This window comes from Ammospiza caudacuta, chromosome 9 (genome assembly GCF_027887145.1).
Source record: "Ammospiza caudacuta isolate bAmmCau1 chromosome 9, bAmmCau1.pri, whole genome shotgun sequence".
NCBI classification, from domain to species: Eukaryota; Metazoa; Chordata; class Aves; order Passeriformes; family Passerellidae; genus Ammospiza; species Ammospiza caudacuta.
The window spans coordinates 1,782,855-1,802,513 of NC_080601.1; the positions used below are offsets into that span (position 1 = coordinate 1,782,855).

A 19,659-nucleotide genomic window follows, 5' to 3' on the forward strand; every position below is an offset into this window, starting at 1 on the left:
CAAACTACTTTTAAAACTGTTCAGAATGCAAAAGTGCAACATTTTCAGCAAATGCCATACTTAATATATAGTGTGATAAGTAGTTCAAGGTATTTCATATAACAGGGGATCTTTATTTATTGCATGAGGCCTGAGTGGATATTATAGTGTATTTCCTTCAGCCTGTTTGATGTCCCCCGTGCGCACCATTGCTGCTGGCACTCGGGCAGTGCTGGCTGCTTGCTGCAGAAACAGCCACAACGCGAGCAGAGCTAGCAGCATCTTCCTTGGGCTGCTGCAGAGTATGTGTGCACTCGTGTGTTCTAAACAAAAACCTGCACATAACGTTTTCACAGGCACTGCAGTAACCTTCTTCCCTCTCCAAATTTCTTGGATCATGGATCAGAATACCCAGAAGCTCCCAGGGCACACTGCTCCCAGTGTACATTGTCAGGGATTTCTCAGAGCACTTCTGTTGTGCTGCTTCTGGTGGGTTTCACTGCCATGTTTTAAGAGTTGGTTTGTCCCGGTCCCTATACCTCTATCTACCAGTATTGCTTAAAATTTGACTAATTTAAGAGAGACAATGCTTTTTTTTTTACATGCTTGCAAGTGCCATGGGATTACCATAATGGTTTAATGAAAGCACATTCTGTTGGACATCTGTCAGCTTTTGGCTTCGGACTTGGCCAGTATGGGCTATGTGAAGTCATCCTGTTGGACTGTGCAATTTGCAACACAAAGTTCCTTTCTCCTTTTTCTCAGGGTGGTGTAAATCAGCTCTGTCTGCTGTTCTCTTCTGATCACTTGGGGCGCAAGCAGTTGTACTGAGGGATTTGATGGGATTCCCCCAAAGGCAATCTTTTAGTTGGCACCTGCTCTGCTAACACAATGTCTTTAGGGAGGGAGAAGTACGGGGCAGGCGTCATGACAAGTCCATGATTGGATCTTCTGGCTTCAGTGGGGTGTTCTCTCTGGCCTTGTTCACCTGCCTGAGCTCCACTGGATGCTGTGTGAGGAGCCAGGTGTGTCTGAGCCTGGAAGGACCATCTGGGGGCACTGAGGCTCTTCTCAGCCAGGTTGCCATGCTCAGCATGGCTGAATGATGCCCCAGGATCCATGAGCCTTCAACTTTGTGGCTGTCGGGTCTGAGTGCTTGGTTTGGTTTCCTCAGCTCAGGATCTGTGTGCCTTCAGTGCTCTTATGTGTTAGTGCCCACCTGAGGTTTCCTGAGTGTAGCAAAAATGTGTATTATATTTAATTTGCTGTTGTTATGGATGAGTGTAGAAGTGTATCAGTAACCTTAAAAAAATCATGAGCTGGAGTCTGACAGTCTTAAGCAAGCAAAACTAAGCCCTAGTTCTGCAAACTCATTTCATTTCCATGTATCCTTCTCTCTCATGCTGTCTGAGTAGGAAACAACTCTTCCATAATTCATAATTTAATTTCTTTTTTGTAATTACAGAAGAAACCTTGCCTGAAATACTGGCTTTGCCTTTTCTGCTTAGCTTTCCCATTCTCACTCTTTTATTATTTTGATTTCGCTCTTATTAACATTCTGTGCAGACTCAGTGTCACATCAGCTTTGTGCTTTAAGTAATATGGTTTACTACAGCATCCATTTTCACTTAGGCTATAAGCACAATCTGATATAAACCTTTTCATGTACAATGGCTCTAGAGTTTTCTTGAATCCCATTTATGTGGTTTTATTCACTGATTATTTTTACTTGCTTTTAATATATAATATTGTCATGTGATTGAAGAGGTATTTTGCCTACTTTGGAAGACACACTGTAATTAAAAATGAGCATATGGCACCCTTGAATACCCCCGAAAAGGAGGTGTTTAAATGTTGACTTTCCATGTGAAAATTTTAGTAAGTTAATAAAGGAGGATTCCAGCCTTTGTTTTAGGCAATGCTTGTTGTGGCAGTCTGGAAGCATGGCTCCCTGAAGTTTATTACGCACAGCAAGTGTATTTGAAAGTGTCTTTATTTACATACAAAAGATGATGCCAAATTAAAGATACAGTTTCAGCACTGGGCCTTTTAATGTGTTTTATACTTTGTCTGTGGTTAATATTTTAAGTGATTCCACTTTTTTCTTCCCCACAAAGAGACAATACAATTCTTCTTGTAATTTTACAATACAGAGATCTGGATATCTTTTGGTGCGACAGGAGTGGAGGGGAGGGGTTAAAGAAGAGGGCTTCCATTCTGCTATACTGTTCCTAGAATAATAGCAAGTATTTTATTCATGGAAGTCTGAAGTAAAATAAATATATCTAGTAAGTGTCATATTATCTTCATTCTCAGAATCATGCTCCCAGTTTTACTAAATGGTTAAGTCTCTTTTCATGGAACTTACTAACAGTATTTATATATCAAATTAATATAAAATTGGCTTTTCTTTGATTTGGAATGCATGAAATGCTGTGGCCCTGGAGGAGCCAGGGGGCGGCTGGCTTTGGCAGGGTGGCACTTCATCCGTGATTACATGGGAAACTCCAAAACTATCTGCCAGCTGAGAAATGACGGTGGTAGCTGGCTGTCCTGCTAGAACAAACAGAAGCACTTGCAAAGAGCAAAGGAGACTTCCTTAGCAATAAACTGTTGTTGAAGGGGCAGCGTGGGTGGGCTTCGACCCTGGCTGCCCTTCCCTACTCCTGTTCAGCGCCCATGGAGAGGTGAGAGTCACTGGGGGGCTGACCCCTGCTGAGGGGCACCGAGGAGAGCCTGGGGCTGAGGGAAAGCCCGGGGCTGAGGAGCAGCGAGGAGAGCCCGGGGCTGAGGGAAAGCCCGGGGCTGAGGAGCAGCGAGGAGAGCCTGGGGCTGAGGGAGAGCCCAGAGCTGAGGAGTTGTAAGGGAGAGCCCGGGGCTGAGGGAGAGCCCGGGGCTGAGGAGCAGCGAGGGAGAGCCCGGGGCTGAGGGAGAGCCCGGGGCTGAGGAGTTGTAAGGGAGAGCCCAGAGCTGAGGAGTTGCAAGGGAGAGCCCGGGGCTGAGGAGTTGTAAGGGAGAGCCCGGGGCTGAGGGAGAGCCCGGGGCTGAGGAGCAGCGAGGAGAGCCCGGGGCTGAGGGAAAGCCCAGGGCTGAGGGGCAGCGAGGAGAGCCTGGGGCTGAGGGAAAGCCCGGGGCTGAGGAGCAGCGAGGAGAGCCCGGGGCTGAGGGAGAGCCCAGAGCTGAGGAGTTGTAAGGGAGAGCCCAGAGCTGAGGGAGAGCCCAGGGCTGAGGAGCAGCGAGGAGAGCCCGGGGCTGAGGGAGAGCCCAGAGCTGAGGAGTTGTAAGGGAGAGCCCAGAGCTGAGGGAGAGCCCAGGGCTGAGGAGCAGCGAGGAGAGCCCAGAGCTGAGGGAGAGCCCGGGGCTGAGGAGCAGCGAGGGAGAGCCCGGGGCTGAGGGAGAGCCCGGGGCTGAGGAGTTGTAAGGGAGAGCCCAGAGCTGAGGAGTTGCAAGGGAGAGCCCGGGGCTGAGGAGCAGCGAGGGAGAGCCCAGGGCTGAGGGAAAGCCCGGGGCTGAGGAGTTGTAAGGGAGAGTCCAGGGCTAAGGAATTGTAAGGGAGAGCCCAGGGCTGAGGAGCAGCGAGAAGAGCCTGGAGCTGGGGAGCAGTGAGGAGGGCCCAGGGCTGAGGGAGAGGAGAGCCCAGAACTGAAGGTGAGCCCAGGGCTAAGGAGTTGTAAGGCAGAGCCCAGGGCTGAGGGAGAGCCCAGGGCTGAGGAGCAGCGAGCAAGAGCCCAGGACTGAGGAGCAGCGAGGAGAGCCCGGGGCTGAGGGAGAGCCCGGGGCTGAGGAGCAGCGAGGGAGAGCCCGGGGCTGAGGGAGAGCCCGGGGCTGAGGAGCAGCGAGGGAGAGCCCGGGGCTGAGGGAGAGCCCGGGGCTGAGGGAGATCCCAGGGCTAAGGAGTGTAAGGGAGAGCCCCCGGCTGAGGAGCAGTGAGGGAGAGCCCAGGCCTGAGGAACAGCGAGGAGGGCCCAGGATCTGAGGGAGGGGAGAGCCCAGGGCTGAGGGAGAGAAGCCCAGAGCTGAGGAGCAGCAAGGAGGGCCCGGGGCTGAGGGAGAGGAGAGCCCCAAGCTGAGGGAGAGCCCAGGGCTGAGGAGCAGCAAGGGAGAACCCAGGGCTGAGGGACAGGAGAGCCCCAAGCTGAGGGAGAGCCCAGGGCTGAGGGAGAGCCCAGGGCTGAGGAGTTGTAAGGGGGAGCCCAGGGCAGGCCCTCGCTGGCTTTCCTATGGAAACGTTTCACATCTTACACCCTGGGGTATGGAATGTGCCCACTTCTAGGGTATGCAGATCTTTTTAATGCCTTGATTACGGGTCCACACAACCTGAATATTTCTTTAGTATAAATAGATCTGACATGCATTCATGTAGAAATGCTAACTATAAATGTTTGAATTTTCATGTACCATGAGGGAACCGCATTAATGAAGATCCTACTTAACCTTTTGCTTTTAATCTTCTGGCTGTATTTTTAACATTTCTTAAACTTCACATGAAATTCAGTAGCACACACTTACAGCAAGAACATGTTACTCATTAGATTTCACCTAAGTATTTAATTTATTCCATTGAAAGTTGAAGGATTTAGTATAAATCTTAAAGGAAAAAGGTCTTTGAGCTCTGTATTTTTGCTTTACCTAACATAATTCCTAATGACTTTCCTACTGATTCTGTTCTAGTTATGTCTAGGAGTATGTTTCTCCTTTCCTTTTTTTCATGGAGCTGATGACAATTATATGAAAATTTAAGTTCATTTACAATAAATTAATTCATTAGCTGATTGGAGATGTGAATAGCTAAAAAAATTAAATATGAAACTTTGCATTTTCGATTTAGACAAAAGTTCTCTACAACGTTTAAGGTAAAAGTCCTCAGAAAATGAACTTCCAGCCTGAAGTATGATTGCTATGTTGGAATGTCAGAAATGTTCCATGATGAGTTTGAATGTTTCCTCAAATGTATTTGGGGTTTTTTTTCAGTGTAAAAATAAATAGGGAAAGATCTCAGGGAATTTCTGCATAGGACTGCAGAGGAATATGCCCTGAATAGCAGACTCTCCTCATCTCATGCACGATTCTGCAGATCCCAGCCCCGCAGGAGACTGTAATTTTCAGTTGTCTTCCCTGCATGCCATCACATCCAGCCTCCCTTGTTCCATTTGGTAGCTGCTACTTTTAACAAATTGGGGCTTTTTTCTCTCTTGTAGCACAGGAACCCAGGATCTCTAGGCTTGTGCTGTGAGTCTAATCACACAGCCCAAGTAGTGCACTGATTTCTCACTCTGCAGATGCATCTGTGGAGTAAATGGCTCTGCAAGGGCCCCTTCCTGGCAGCCCTCAGTGTGAAAGCATCATTCAGGCACTCTTCTCTTTTGTGTGCCTCCCCCCACAGTGCTAACAACAGAAACTTTCTGAACTAGAGTAGATCTCTAGCTTTTAAATAGCAGTTGAGTGTTTGAAACATTTAGTACTTCTGGGAATAGCACCTTGGAGCAGTTTCATGCTGTTGGTGTGTTTTGTTTGGGAGTGACTGAATTCACCCAGTGAGGTGTTGGCTTAGCTGCCATGTGCTGTGATGATCCCCAGAACCTCCTGTGTCCCTCCCTCTTACCTTCTAGTCCTTGCACAGACTGGACAAGTATCAAAGGAGTTCACACAGTCTGGACTCACTGCACACACAGGGTGCTGGAGAGTGTTCAGTGGAAATATTTGTAAATTTGAGAACTTAGACCTTTCCCTAAAAGCTGGACTTCCATTCACTGCACATGTTGAAGTGCCTCCCAGCCTCCTAGATTCACATATTGCATCACAGCATGGTGTTAAATTAAATTAATTACTCTGGATTACAAAGGGATTAGCTAACACAATTAATGCATGATTAAATGGAACTACATTTTTTGGTCTGTTTGGGGTTTCAGCATTTAACTTCTATTTAGAAGTACAGTTTTCATCAGAGCCACATCCAAAGCATGTGTGTTATTTGAAATTACCAAGCTCTGCCTGGTTCAGAGCTGAACTCTTGGATAAGTAGCTGTTTTCTAAGGTTTCTGTCTGTAGGCCAAGTTCTGTCCTGGGTCCACCCATATTTATCTCAAGCTGCTTCCTTGTGGGGAGCAACACAGAAATGTTAAGTTTTGTGGGAGTGATAATCAGGGAGCTCAATCTTCATTGCCCATCCAGGGTGATCCAAGAGTGGGCTTGGTTTTCTGTTAAAAGAAACATCACAGCATGTCTGTTCTATGAGGGACCATGAGCAGTATCACAGAAGTTTCCCAGAGTAGTGAGTGTGTCAACACAGCAAACTTCATTTTCCTGTTCTACCTTCCTTATCTGTCCATGGCACAGTGGAAATACAAGGAGAAAGCATGAGGGTACTGGATGGCATGGAGTGGCTGTGAGGCCGTGGAAGGCTTTTTTATAGAAATACAATTCTTTAGTCACCCTATATATTTTTAAATGTATATTGTATGTATGTGTATTTATAATGCTGTTTGATTTGAAGTGAGTTACACTCCTCTTTAGGGTACAGGAATCTGTTTGTGTAGCACGTTCTGCATTAAAATACCACCTCAAAAGCCACAGTACGCTTGTGTTTGGTTCCTTGAGAAATGCAGGATGTGCCTTTGCTGTGCCACTTTGGGACCTGCACTAACTCAGCCTGTCCCTAGGGTGGCAGAAGGTGAGTGGCTCGGTGCTGGACATTTCCCCCTATTTATGGCTGCTGTTTAAGAGTGTAACTTTCAGATTTAAAGTACAGCTAAGAGTTTTAAACAATCTGAATGAGAAGGACTGTCTCAGCAACTGTGCTATATTTTATTTGGAATTTTCTTCTCCCTCCATCCCCTTCCTCTTTCTCATAACAGCATATAATCTCCAAGCAATTTCTAGGATAGTTCATCATAGGAAAGTCTTGTGCTGCTGCTGTAGAATGAGGTTTTCTCCAACTAATTTTCTATTTTCCTGCTGTAAAACTGCCAGAACACTTTGGTGAAAGGTAGATGGATATTCAATTAAAAGCTACTACGGACTAGAAACTTAGAAAATTGCTTCTTAGTAAAAGGCAGATTAACCTCAAGTATACTTCTTGCTGTCAGTTCAATAGTATTGCTCTATTTCTACTTATGTCTGCCTTTCCTTCCTGCATCATCTGTGAATGACAGTAACATCTGATTAAAAGAAATTTAGTGTTGTTTTTACTTCCTGCTGATTCCTCTGATAGTTGAAATACAAGCCTGATAGTTGAAATAAAGTACTACTGGCCTTTAAGGTTTCTCTATCAAGTTTCAGGACTGTCATATTTCAATTATTAAGTGCCTGTGGTGTTTGGTTTTTGCATTACAAGTAGTAAGTGATGGTTGTTAGTAAGTGATGGTTGTACTTGCTCTGCAACACGCTGGGTATGGCATGCACTTCCCAGGACACTTCTCCCCAAAGAAGTACTAGAAAAGTATGGGTGCTTTTCCAGGATCACCTCGGAGTCATGCTGGATTTTCTAATATTCCCACTGTGAAAAAGTAGGAGAAAACCTGATATAAGGAGATACTTGCCTTACCCATCAGAAAGAGCCATTAAAAATTTAGAATTGTGTAGGTTGCTCGTCTTCTCTCATGACTGGGGCTTTTATTATCCCAGGGCTAAAGATTCCAGCTCTGTCCTTTGAGACAACCTGGCCATCCTCCACACCTTCAGCTGACTGGCACCAGTGTTTTGGAGATGGATAAAATGTGCAATATTGTGATGCAGGGAGTGGGTTGGAGCCAGCCCCACGGAGCAGCCTCAGCAAACAGCCACGAGTTTATTCTGGCTGCCTTTTCCTTGGCCCCTCCTGCCTCAGAGAGCTCAGGGGTGGGAGCTCTCCTGCCCAGCTCTCCAGCCCCTGGGGATTGTGCATCCAGCCTCAGCAGGGTTCTGAGGTCTCTGCTGCCTCCCCTCCAGAATGATTTGTCCTGGCCACATTTATCTTGTTCAGCTACAGACCAGCTGTACCTCGACAATGCAATATGCATATTCCAGCAACATCATTCTTGCTGAGATTTTAGGGTGATTGGGATCTGCACATTGCAGTGTTTCGGTGTTTTTTCTAAGAATTAAAGGGTTATGCATTCTAAATTCTGGGTTTTTTAGATTGTTTGATGTGTGCTTGTCTAGAATGAAATTTAAAATTTGTTTTGCAGTATTACAACTATATGTAACTGAATGCCAAAAAAGGGTTATGCTGAGAGCCTTTAAATTCTAGGCTGTTCCTGCATATTGATTGGCAAAGGGTAATTGGCACAGGAAGGAGAGCCCTCAGTACTCCAGTTGTAGCAGTGGAGGTTGAGGTAATTAATTTCTTATGAGGCACTTCACATCTCACAGCATTAGATCCATGGGGAGTATTCCATGAGGGCTTGAAAAGGAGGAAAATGACAATCTCATATCGAAGCTGTTGAGGAAAAAACCTTCTCTGTAATGAGAAACAGTTCCACATGAAAGAGTCCCTGTTCGCTCACTTGCATATGATTTTCTGTACCCCTTTTTAAAAAATATGCTTACCTGTTTTCACAGAAATAGGTTTTCTTGAGCCAGGTGTCTTTAAAAAAATCACACTGGGATGGGTGTGTTAAGAATGGGTGTGTTAAGTAGGGAATCTGTGTCACTGAGTGGAGGTAGTGATTTTCAACTTAAAAGTATTTGTGGGTTATTCATTTGTGTTTCCCATATTAAAAAAAGAAAGATAATAAATATACTTCTAAATTAATTTCCCTTTCCAGCCTTTTGCTGTGCAATAAAAATAGGCTTTGAAATGCTGCATGAAAAGGCCTGGGAGCTTTTACCTTTTCACAGGATAAATGTCAGAAATGTCAGGTACTGGCTTAACTGCCTTGTCAGAGGATTCCTTGAATAACTTCTGAGATGTTCATGTGAGAGATTTCTCAGGCAGTGAATGCTGTGCATATAATTGTTCATGCATCTGAATAGTTCCATGTTTCAGTGAGCTTGCTTGTGCTCAAGAGTTATTCCTGTCCACCTCCAGGATGGGAACCAGGAGGTCTTTGAAGCATTTTGTTTGAAGGTGTGACACGTCCATGAGAAGAACTGTAAACAACCAGTTCATATCTGAGTTCCAGCCTGACACACTCTGAGTCCTGCAGCTTTGGAGAAGGTCATTGTTTTGTTCTGGTATATTTAACCAGACAAGCAATCTTGGTTTTTACTTGGACACTGCACTTTGAGGAACAAGCTGAAAATTTGAAGGGTGAAATAATACTGAAATGAATTCTGCCCTTAAGGGACAAATCCCAGGGCCTAGTGGTATCCAGAATGGTACAAGGGAATGCAAGGAGGTTCTGCCCCACACTTGGCATTTCTCACATGGCCAGACAGTCACTTTAGAATATTTTCTCTCTATGTGACCTTCAAGGTAACCAATCCTTTGTCCACCCCTAGCAAAGAATGGAGGAAGTGGTGTTAGTTTCATTTAGTTCCTGGTGGCTGGAGCATGGATTTATCCAGTTCTGGCAGCTGTGACCCAGCTGGGATAAATGAGGACTGCAGCAGGATGGAACTGATCTTCCCTTAGAAAGGCTGACGGGCTTCTCTGGGGCTCTTCTGAGACAGATGCTTGGAGATGTCTTTACTTTGTGGAGTTCCACAGCAGGATTTGAAAGATCAGGGTTTCTATAAGCTGTGTATGAATAAAAGATCCTGTCATCGCACAAAAAGCTGAGGTGTGGAAATGCCCCAAGTAATGACAAGATTGTTTCATTATGCAAAATTAATTGTAAAATTGCTTTTTATGCAATTTTCTTATGATCTTATGGTTTTGATTAGAATTCACAAATCAAAAGAACAACCATTTATAAATTAAATATGGAAAAAAATAAACCATGATGTGTTGCATGCTCAATTGTAACAAGAGACATAAAATGCTTGGTGTCTCTGTAGAGGCTGTGACTTTGCTTTAATGTCCTACCTAAGTTGTGTGAGAGTTTGTTTTTTGTTTTTTTTTTAAATTAAGGTGCAAAGTACAGGACCCTCTAATTGCTGAGTGTAGGACTATTTGCAGTCAACCCAGAGGCTGAAACAGTCAATCATTTAATTAGAACTCTGACATTTCTTAAGTTATTGTAGTATTGATTGGTGTGTTTACCTTTTAGCTTGGCTTCTTTTTTTTTAATATTTCTCTAGAGAGCTGATTTTGATAAATGTGCTAGTCTTATTTTAACTAAAACTGTTCTTGGATACCTGGAACTATATCAAAAGCTGTTCAGCAGAGAGTCGTGGTACTGCTGCTGCTGGGGACAATTGACAGAGGGCAGGCTTAGCCCAGATCCAGGGAGGAAACTCTTCCCTGTGAGGGTGCTGAGGCCCTGGCACAGGTGCCCAGAGCAGCTGTGGCTGCCCCAGCATCCCTGGCAGTGCCCAGGGCCAGGCTGGATGGGATTGGAGCAGCCTGGCACAGTGGGAGGTGTCCCTGCCATGGCAGGGGCTTGGAATGAGATGGGCTTTGAAATCCCTGCCAACCCAAACCATTCTGTCATTGTGGGGTATACAAAGGAAATCATGCTAGAAGATTGGATTTTTTTTCTATTTTTTCCTCCCAGGATTGTTCAATGATTGTTTGGGAACAAACAAAACATGTGCTTAACTTCTGGCCACAGACCTTTAACTATGGGAATATTGGCCTAGGTACTAGAAGAGATGAGATGATCACTCAGGTAGTTCTGCCCATATCTTTGTTGTACTACTGATCAGTGCAACTGTCAGGTAAACATTTGTGGCCCTTCAGAAGTATCAACAAAGTGAAAATAAAACCCTTCTCAGAGTATCTGTATTGTCCTTTAAGATCAGCTGCACAAAGTCTGGAGCTTGTGGGATCCCTGCAGTTCCTGTCGCTGCTGGCAGCTGTTGGCATGGACCCACAGAGCTTGGCTCAGGCTGGCTCTGAGCCCTGCAGGGCTGGGCAGGTGCTGTGGTTTGCACCTGTGTAAGGGTCTGTGCAGTGCCTGGCCTTGTCACAATCCCCTGCTGCTGGAAATGAGCTCCACCAAAGCCACTGGTGATGGGGCCACGTGTTTCAGCTGAGGATCTGCCCCTACCTGTGTCCTGCTTTAAATGGAAATCCAGCAGGAAAGATTTTCTGCACATGTGGTTTCTGAGACATTCAACTAATGCTGTTTGCCAGTGTGTGAAATGGATGGGCCAGTATTATTTGCAGTACCCAGCATTTATCTTCAGGCTCTCCAGTGTTAATTAAAAATACTTATTTCCACTCAGTGGAATATTAATAACACTGTGACTTAGTGCTTGTAAAATGTTTCAAATGTTAAGAATGCATTGAAATAGGAACTGGATGTTGCTTTTAGCATCTTCACAAGGGAGCCATATAGCTTGTAGGTGTAACATATATTTTACAGGAAAGAACAGTAGGTGAGTGTGGGAACTCAGCACATCACTGCTGATGTCCAGAGTTGCCAGAGCCCCTGGGGGGCTTGGAAATCCTGGAATGTTGCCAGGAGTGCTTGGTGGTTGGATTTTGACCCAGCACAGGATGTGCCACCTGTTTGAGGACAAGAGAATCACTTGGGGACAAGTGGTGAAGGAATTGATTATTCACAGGGTGAAAACTCAGGTTTTGGGATCTTGGTACAGGGGGGGTTTTAGGAGACAAGATGGAGGAATCGGGGCGTGTCTTGTCCTTCTCCTCTTCTTCTTGTCATCCATCTTTGGTGGTGATGCTGGCACTTTGGGATTGGTTCACATTAAATCTGCACTTGTTAATAAAAGGTATTGGAAGGTAAAGGTAAATATCTTATATGCAGTTTTTGGTATAAAAATAGACGACTGCCCAGAGGGAGGTCAGTGTGCCCATGGCTGTCTTGCTGGGCAGACCTCTGTCAGGCTGGCAGAAACTTTGTAGATAAGAATTAATAAGCAATATTGAAGACTGAAAAATCTGAGGAGTGCTCTCGTCCTTTGGAGCGGGGCTGTCCCAGGGCCATCCTGCACCTGAGCGGGCAGAGACAACAGGCCGAGAACGGAGAGGTGAGTGCAGGATAGCTGAAAGGCTCAACTGCCTGATTTTAAAAATCCATACCCAGAATAATGTGCATAATTTTCCTAACCCTTTTCCTAATTCAGTCACTCTGTACAAGAAGGAACTGTTTCAGTATAGGTGTGTTGGTTTGAAGTACAGCAGTCACCAGCAGGATTTAATTGCCAAGCAGATGCAGAGGATTTCAAGCCCAGATGCGTGGGTTCCATCACTGGGGAGTGGGACAGCTGCACTCTGCTGGGTGTGGAGGGGCTCAGGTCACCTGTGCCAGCAGTTCAATGGACACCTGTCAAACATTACATCTGCTGGTTTTGGTTATTCAGGAGTGGAACCATCTCTTGCAGCTGTGGTGTCACATCCAGGTGCAGTGAGAGTCTGCAGGGAGCACCCACAGGGGCTGCAGCTCCCCAGGGCCAGGGGGCTTCACGTGGGAGAGGCAGGAGGAGGCAGATGGGGCCGCTGGTGTTCCAGAGTGTTCCCACAGGAGACTCTGTAGGCAGCTGTTCCCTGGCTGCAAAACACTGCACATGGTTTGGAAGCCTTTGTAAGTAGGATTTATCCAAACAGAAGAGCGAGGTTTTTGATGTTTAAGTTTCTTCAGGGAAGAATGAGAGTCTGCAGTAATGAGGTTACCTGCAGTCTGGACTTTCCATATTCTACAGCCTGAAGCTGCATTTACAGTGCATTTGTAGTGTGTTTTATTTCTAAGGGAAATCATGAGGTGAAGAATAACTTCATGTATAGTTAGATTTGCTTTCTAGACATTATGTTAAGAATTTGAAAATAAAGTATTTTTGTCTTGTTCACTGCTCAATATTTTATGCCACTTGCTGCCTGAGGTTATTTCAGAATAGCTGCTTCAAAGGTTTAGGTTAGCTGAAAGCCAGTTGTATCATTAGTGGCCACCTTTGAAGTTACAGATTACCAGGGAATTTGAAAAATATCCCAGTATTTTACAATGATTTTGTCTTTATAGAAAAATAGGCTCTAAATATAAAACTTTCAAAGGATGTGCCAGTGCAGTTTGTGGTCTGAAAGGCATAAGCTGAGTTGCATCCACTGAGTTTTTCCTGGCCCCGTTTACCTGACAGTTCAGAAGGGATGATTTTGTTGTCAAGGTTGACAAGAGCTTGCAAAGCATAATAGAGGAGTCATTATTTACTTTGGTTCCTGTGCAAGCCTTGGTACCAGAAATGATGGCATTGCTGTGGAACAAAAGTGAGTATCCACCTCCAGGGATTCCTTGAGGGTTTTAAGGTGAAGTTCAGACCTTTCTCCAGGACCTGGTTTTGATCATCTATTCCCTGCAAAGGCTATAGCCAGTTCAGAGACAGAAATCATAGGAGATTTTCTAAATCTCCCTGAAAATACTAGTCCAGTTTTTAAAGTGGTTTTTCCTTTCAGTTGATACAGAATGTGCCAATAATTTCAAGGCATTTATGCCATTGCACATTCCATTTTAATGTAAGAGTTCTTTTCTTGCCACCTCTAGTCTTAGTTTTAATATTAAGCATATTGTCCTGTTCACAGGTTTCTTTAGTAAGGGAAGAACTCTGGTTGAAGTATGATACATAGATAATAAGCTTGTACTCTTGGTATAATGAGCTTGTACTCATGATATTACTACTTCCATAATAATTTTAATGTGATTTATAAAATAGCACAGGCATGTCCATAATAAAGACTTCTGGTGTTTGGTAGATGCTGGGGTCATTGTTCATAGCTATTGTTCAGCATTTATGAGAGCCTGGTTCTTTGTGCTGGAAATGTCATGTGTGCTGGCTGTGTGTAAACACCACTGGTTGTGGTTCCTTCCTTTAGGCCAGGGCAGTCCAAGGCAGTCAGCAGTGATAGCTTGCTTTAGGCAAGCAAAGTTCATCACACATTTTGTATTTTCATGTTGTTTCTGTACTAACAGGAAAAAAAAATCCTAACCAGCTAGTAGGCACAGAAATATTATGGTGATGTTGCAGGGAAAAAAGGCTGAGTGAAGGGTGAAGTACACTTTTCAAATAGGCAACCATGATAGAAGCACTTTGCTTTAGGGGGAAATAAAAAAATTCAAATTGTTTACAAAGTAAAACTGGTTTTCTTCAGACCTCTCAAATATCTCAAGAGCTCAATCTTCTGGGTGCTGAGGCTGAGTGTGCTGTGGGATGAAGAGGTTGCCCTTTCATGGGCAGTGTTTGCAGTGCACCAGCTTGGACATTTTGAAACCCACCCATTCTGTTTTACAGAAGGAAAATGGACACTACAGACAACAGCATAACCACACTGCCTTGTGGGCACCTGAATTTATACCCTGTTTGTAGACAGAGAGAGCATTATTTTTCACATGAATAGGGTATTAATGGATTGCCATAAATATTACTGTTGTCATTGTTGCTATTACTATTATTAATCATCATCATCATCATCGTCACTATCATCATGATTCTGTTCATGTTGTTGATTACACTGGGAGTATTACAGCAATTCAGAGGTTAAGTGTTTATTTTGTTCCTGTATACTGCTTCTAAAGCACATGTTTTGATTCAGCAAATCATGCTTAACATCACAAATTGGCATTCTGTGAACATTGTGGTACTGGCTCTTGAAATGTATGAAAAATTTGAAAAATCCTTCAGCATGTGTGATTTACCAAATGCTCTGATGCACTGGGGACACAAAGGATGTGCTTGCTGAGGGGTCCCAGGCAGCACTGATTGTTTTCTGTCCCTCTCATTGCAGGCTGACCAGGCAGAGAGGAGCAATGCCCTGAATGTTGCCATAGACAGTATGTGCAAGAGGACCAGGGACCTCCGCAGGCAGGTGAGACCTGGTCTTGAGGCATTCTTTTCCAATTTGCTATTTTCAGTTTTTGTGTTTTGAAAAGAATATTTGCTTTTCCATAATAAAAATATATTGAAGGCAATTGCACATTCCACAGAATATTTATCTACCAGTTTTCAAAACTCTGGCAGAAAACCCTGCCAAATGATCCTGGCTGAATATATCTGTATGTATGCATGTCTAAATATATTTGCTGTAGATATATACCAGCAATGTACTCTAGCCATCAAGATTTGTTTAATTTTCAATAAGCTTGAATTATTACAGGTTGTTGGAACAGACACCTTGGAGGAACTACAGAGTCACTGTGTGTGTGTGGGTGTTTACAGCTGTGAGAACTCTCATCCCACAGGAGGGTCCCTGGAATGCCCAGTCCACACTGTACCCCCCATTTCACATCCCAGTGTCCTAAAACCAATGTGAGACGTGGACCAGTGAAGGGCAGAAGGTTAGCAGTGGACATCAGCTGTGTTTATACCCTTTCTCTGTAATAAATATCTTTGAGAAAACTGCAGAATATGCTGGATGTGTATAGTGTGCCCTTTCAAAAAGAAAACCCCTAGAGAGTCAGTAGTTCTCTGAGCCAGGCTGCCCCAACCAAGTGCATGAAAGTTTACAGGGAACATGAGCACCCCTCTCTCAGCCTGTCTGCAGCTTGGGCTGATGATCATCTCCCTGCTGGAACACTGTCCCTCCCAGCTTTGGGTTCAGTCTTGCAAGCCAGCCTGTGCTTCAAGATGAGGAATAAATTCCTTCCTGCTCCCATAATCAACCAGGGGAGGCCTCGAAAAATGAGAAGAGTGTAATATAAATACAGTGTTTGCAACCAAGTAGCTATCCAGTGTCTGCTTACATTCTGTCCAAGATGTGTTCAGTGCAGAGACCTGCATCACCAGCTCAGTGTGTCTAGGAACCCTTCCATTCATTTCCTTCCATGAGTTAATTAAACTCCAGCTTAAAACACTTTATTGACTCTGTTACAGTGGTTAAAAGCTGTTAACTGATTCAATTTGTGTCTTTCTGTAAACCTTTGGAAAATGTTCAGGCTGAATGTAATCATGCCCAATTTATAGTCAATCTAGAACCAGTAATTTCCTTTTACCAGAACAGCTCTGTGCTGCTTGACATTTTTTTCCACTGGAAAGGATTTATGAGAAATATTTTATATCTTTCCTCCAATTCTATGTTCATACATATGAATTGCATAAGAATTGTTTTAGGAAGAGTGTTTACTGCATGCCTAATTCCTGTTCTGGGAGACATGAAATTGTGAATTTTGTGCTTGCAGATATTGCAGTAGAGTCTTATTTGCTTTCACATGCAGACATTCATTACTCTGTCTCCCAGCAATTTTACAAGAAACATGAAAAGTGTTGTTTGCTCTACTCTTGCAGCTTTCCTAATACTGTATTTTTAATGGTGCTGTGTGTACCTTTGCTGGCTTTGTGTCAGGCACTCTCAGTGCTTTCAGGGCTGTGCTCTGAAGTGTACTCTGCTTTCAGTCCTCACTGGGACTGCCTCTGCAAAATTTGGGTTAAAGATGAGACCTTATAAAGCTGTATTTTTAAAATCTCTTCAGTAGTGCCCCATCAGAGAGGTGCTGTCCCAGGCAGCAGCCCAGCTGGGGGTGATGCCAGGGGCCCTTTGGAGCACCTTTGCACATCCCAGCAAGGGGAGTGAAGCAAGGCTGAAGGCTACAGTAGCTGTCCCCAGAGCAGGATCTTCTGGGAGCTGTAGAAACTCTCCAGCTTTTCAAGGGAACTTACTTGCACTCATTTCAGGAGCTTGGCCAGTACTTGTGGGGATTCTAAGCTGCTCAGCTTTGTTCTGATTTGTACCTGTATTGTGCTGGACATGTGTGTGTCATTTCTGCATGTGCAGCTTTACCTGGATCACTGCTTCCCTGCTGAGGAGAGCTTACAGATATTTAGGAAGGAATTGCCTATCCATTCCAATGTGTAATTATGTGAAATTACCATACTCAGTTCTTGCCTCCCAGTTCTTTCCCAGTGCAGCATGAATGGACTGCACAGATGTGTCTCCTGTGCTTGCTCTGCAGTTCTGGCTGGTTTAATAAATGTTGATCCTGGTGATATTCTTGTATTTTTAAGTAAACTTCTTCATCTTGGGTAGCTGTTTCTGGACACAAAGGACATGGCCTTCCTGGCTCCCCTTTGGAAGGGGAAAGGGAGATCCCTCAGCAGTAACTGCTCTGAGCTTTGCCCAGGACTTCTGCCAGGGTAGTGTAGTAAGGCAAGAGGTGAGTAGAGGCAAACAGAGTTTTCTGTGCTCGTCAGTACTGATGGTGAATAGTGTTGCAAACAGCTGCTGGCATTTTTTTCTCTACCCTCACTGTTTTTGACAACCTTATGCCCCATGTTTTATAAATGATATATTCCTGTGTTATTTTTTAATGCATTTGGATATCAAAACCAAAAATTGTCCATGCTTCTGTAACGGTCTACTCAAAGGGTAAGACCTTGCATCTTCAGAAGAAAACAATTTGTCAGACATCATCCTGTCCCTCCTTTCCCTCTTCTACTTGTGTATATTTCACTTAAAAATACGAGAAGAAGTTTAATTATAGCACACTAACTGCCCAAGCATTGCGTGCTGGCACTACTGGTGCTGTCCTTTGTTCATCTGCCTCCCTTCTGCCTGCTTAGCTTTCAGCATTTTGCCCTACAGGTGGCCAGAGTCAGAAACAGACTTACTGAGTCATGGAAGAGATGCTCATTAGAATTAGCATGAAAAGAAATAGATATTGCCTCAGATATTCCTTTTTTATTTTGTCTTTTCCTTTTTTCTTCTATGTTGTGTTTCTTTGTTCTTTAATGCTACACAAGCCATTCTTTGCAACTCCCAGCTTCATGTATTCTTTGCAGAACCACAACAGGAACATAATTTCAGACTTGTTTGTGTTCAGCAAAGACACAGCATTATCTTTGTTTTTTGAAGAAGATGCAATTTGCTGTGTAATTGCAGGGTAGAGCATTTCTTAGAACGAAACAGTAATGATAATTTCTGTGTGAAAGGTTAATTAAGCCAAGAAAACCAGTGAAAAGCTGTAGCAAAGACTTATGCAATGAGAGATAAAATTAGGCTGCTGGTTTGAAATTGGCTATCTCAAGCTCACCAGAAATGTGCCTGAGGTTGTTGTAGTGACAGTGTGCTAAGGCTGTGAAAGTCCTGCACTCTGGGCTGTACAGAGCTCCAGAATATTTCTGCTGGAGATGATCAGTCATTGGCCATGGATATGATGGTTCCACTTGTTGTTGTTGTTTTTTGTAAATTGAAATCTTAATTTTTAAATTGTGACTCTCCAAGGTCACATTTATGTACCTAATTTTAAACAGGCAAGAATATCTGTTTTCTTCAGTGGAGCCTTTACAACAGAGAAGTCTTAGTGGGTAACTTGGCAGGACTGGAGGTTTGATGTATTTTATTTCTGGTAGTGAAAGTTTCTAAAATAGTTTTTTAGTGTTTAATTTCAGCCTGAATGAAGCTGAGAATGTAAGAAATCCTATTTTGTGTTGGAATCCCACAGCCTCTGTATTTGTAAATTACTTTGGAGAACATGCAGTGTATCCAGACAGTATATCCAAATGTGATGGGCTGTGGTAGGTTAGACAAAGAAACCATTCCAAACATGGATTGCCTGTGTTTGTGTGCAAGGTTTGTGTCCCTCTGGTGAGTCAAGGAGAGCTGACTTTCAGTGAGGCTATCCAAAAGTTAGTGGTGGAATTCATATTCAGATCTTGTCTGGTAATCAGCAGATTTCTCCACTGTTCTTTCTGCTCTGCATGGTCACTGCTCTACCTCAAACACAGCAGAGCATCAAAAAGATTGTGGGTTTTTTTCTGTTTTTCTCGTGGTAGGAGTTTTTACTTCTACTGAGTTTTCACAGAGATACATTGGAGCAAAACACCAAGTGAAAACAGTACTTTGGCAACAGTGTGATGAGCTTAAAAACATTTAGTGTCCTTTTCTGTTCCAATCCATATCTTTTCTATCTATTGTAAAAACACTGGATTTGGAGTGGGAGATTCAGTGCATTTGGTAATTAAGCTGCATTTCATGTATTGTTCCAGTTGGTATGTTTGCTGCACTGATGCATGGTCTAAATGAACAGCTGTCATGTGTAGGTAACATGCAAAATAACCTCTTAAGTAAGTAATGTCCCAGTGATTGGTTACAAGCTGCTGGGAAGCTAATTTAAGACACGTAATTTATAGCAGAATGTTATACTTCTTGAATAATTTAAGTTAGAAGTTCAAGAACAATTAATTTAAGCAGAGAAAATTGAACTCCAGCCTCATTTATAGATCTTCTTGCTCTATTAATACATTATCAGGTGGCACAATCAGTAATCTCATTGACATAATTACCATGAAGGCTGCCATTCTGCAAACCAGACTGTGTTTCCCAGAAAGAAAATACTTGGGTAATTTTGCAATTATGAAATCATGGGATGTAGCTATTTTGTGAGTACAAACATGATTGAATTAATATTTTCTTTGTAAAATTAAATAGCCTTCTCCCTTGGCATCTGAATTACAAGGGAGAATACCCAGGAGAGATGAGGTCTGGGCTAACTAATTTTTCACATGTGCAATCACTTAAGTAGCCTATTCATCAGGGAAGGGGAATATTTGTTTGGCTCCCTTGATTTCAAGAGAACCAGTATATGATGTAGTGTTTTATGGATCTGTACAAACACTTACAAAGGGGCATATTTACCTAGTGGCATATTAAAGCTTTCCTTAGAATTAAATCCAGTTTTCTGTGTTTAATGCATGAATTGTAGCTGCCATAGGTTT

At 43.6% G+C, this 19,659-nt stretch overlaps 1 protein-coding gene across 1 annotated transcript in view; it reads left to right on the plus strand.

The window, feature by feature from the left end:
- The window catches only part of CTNNA3 (catenin alpha 3), a 415,687-nt gene that overhangs the window by 230,847 nt on the left and 165,181 nt on the right, over nt 1-19,659 (plus strand). The window contains exon 8 of the mRNA XM_058810887.1: nt 14,738-14,818. Coding sequence (XP_058666870.1) covers nt 14,738-14,818 — 81 coding nt within the window. The remainder of the gene's footprint in view (nt 1-14,737; nt 14,819-19,659) is intronic.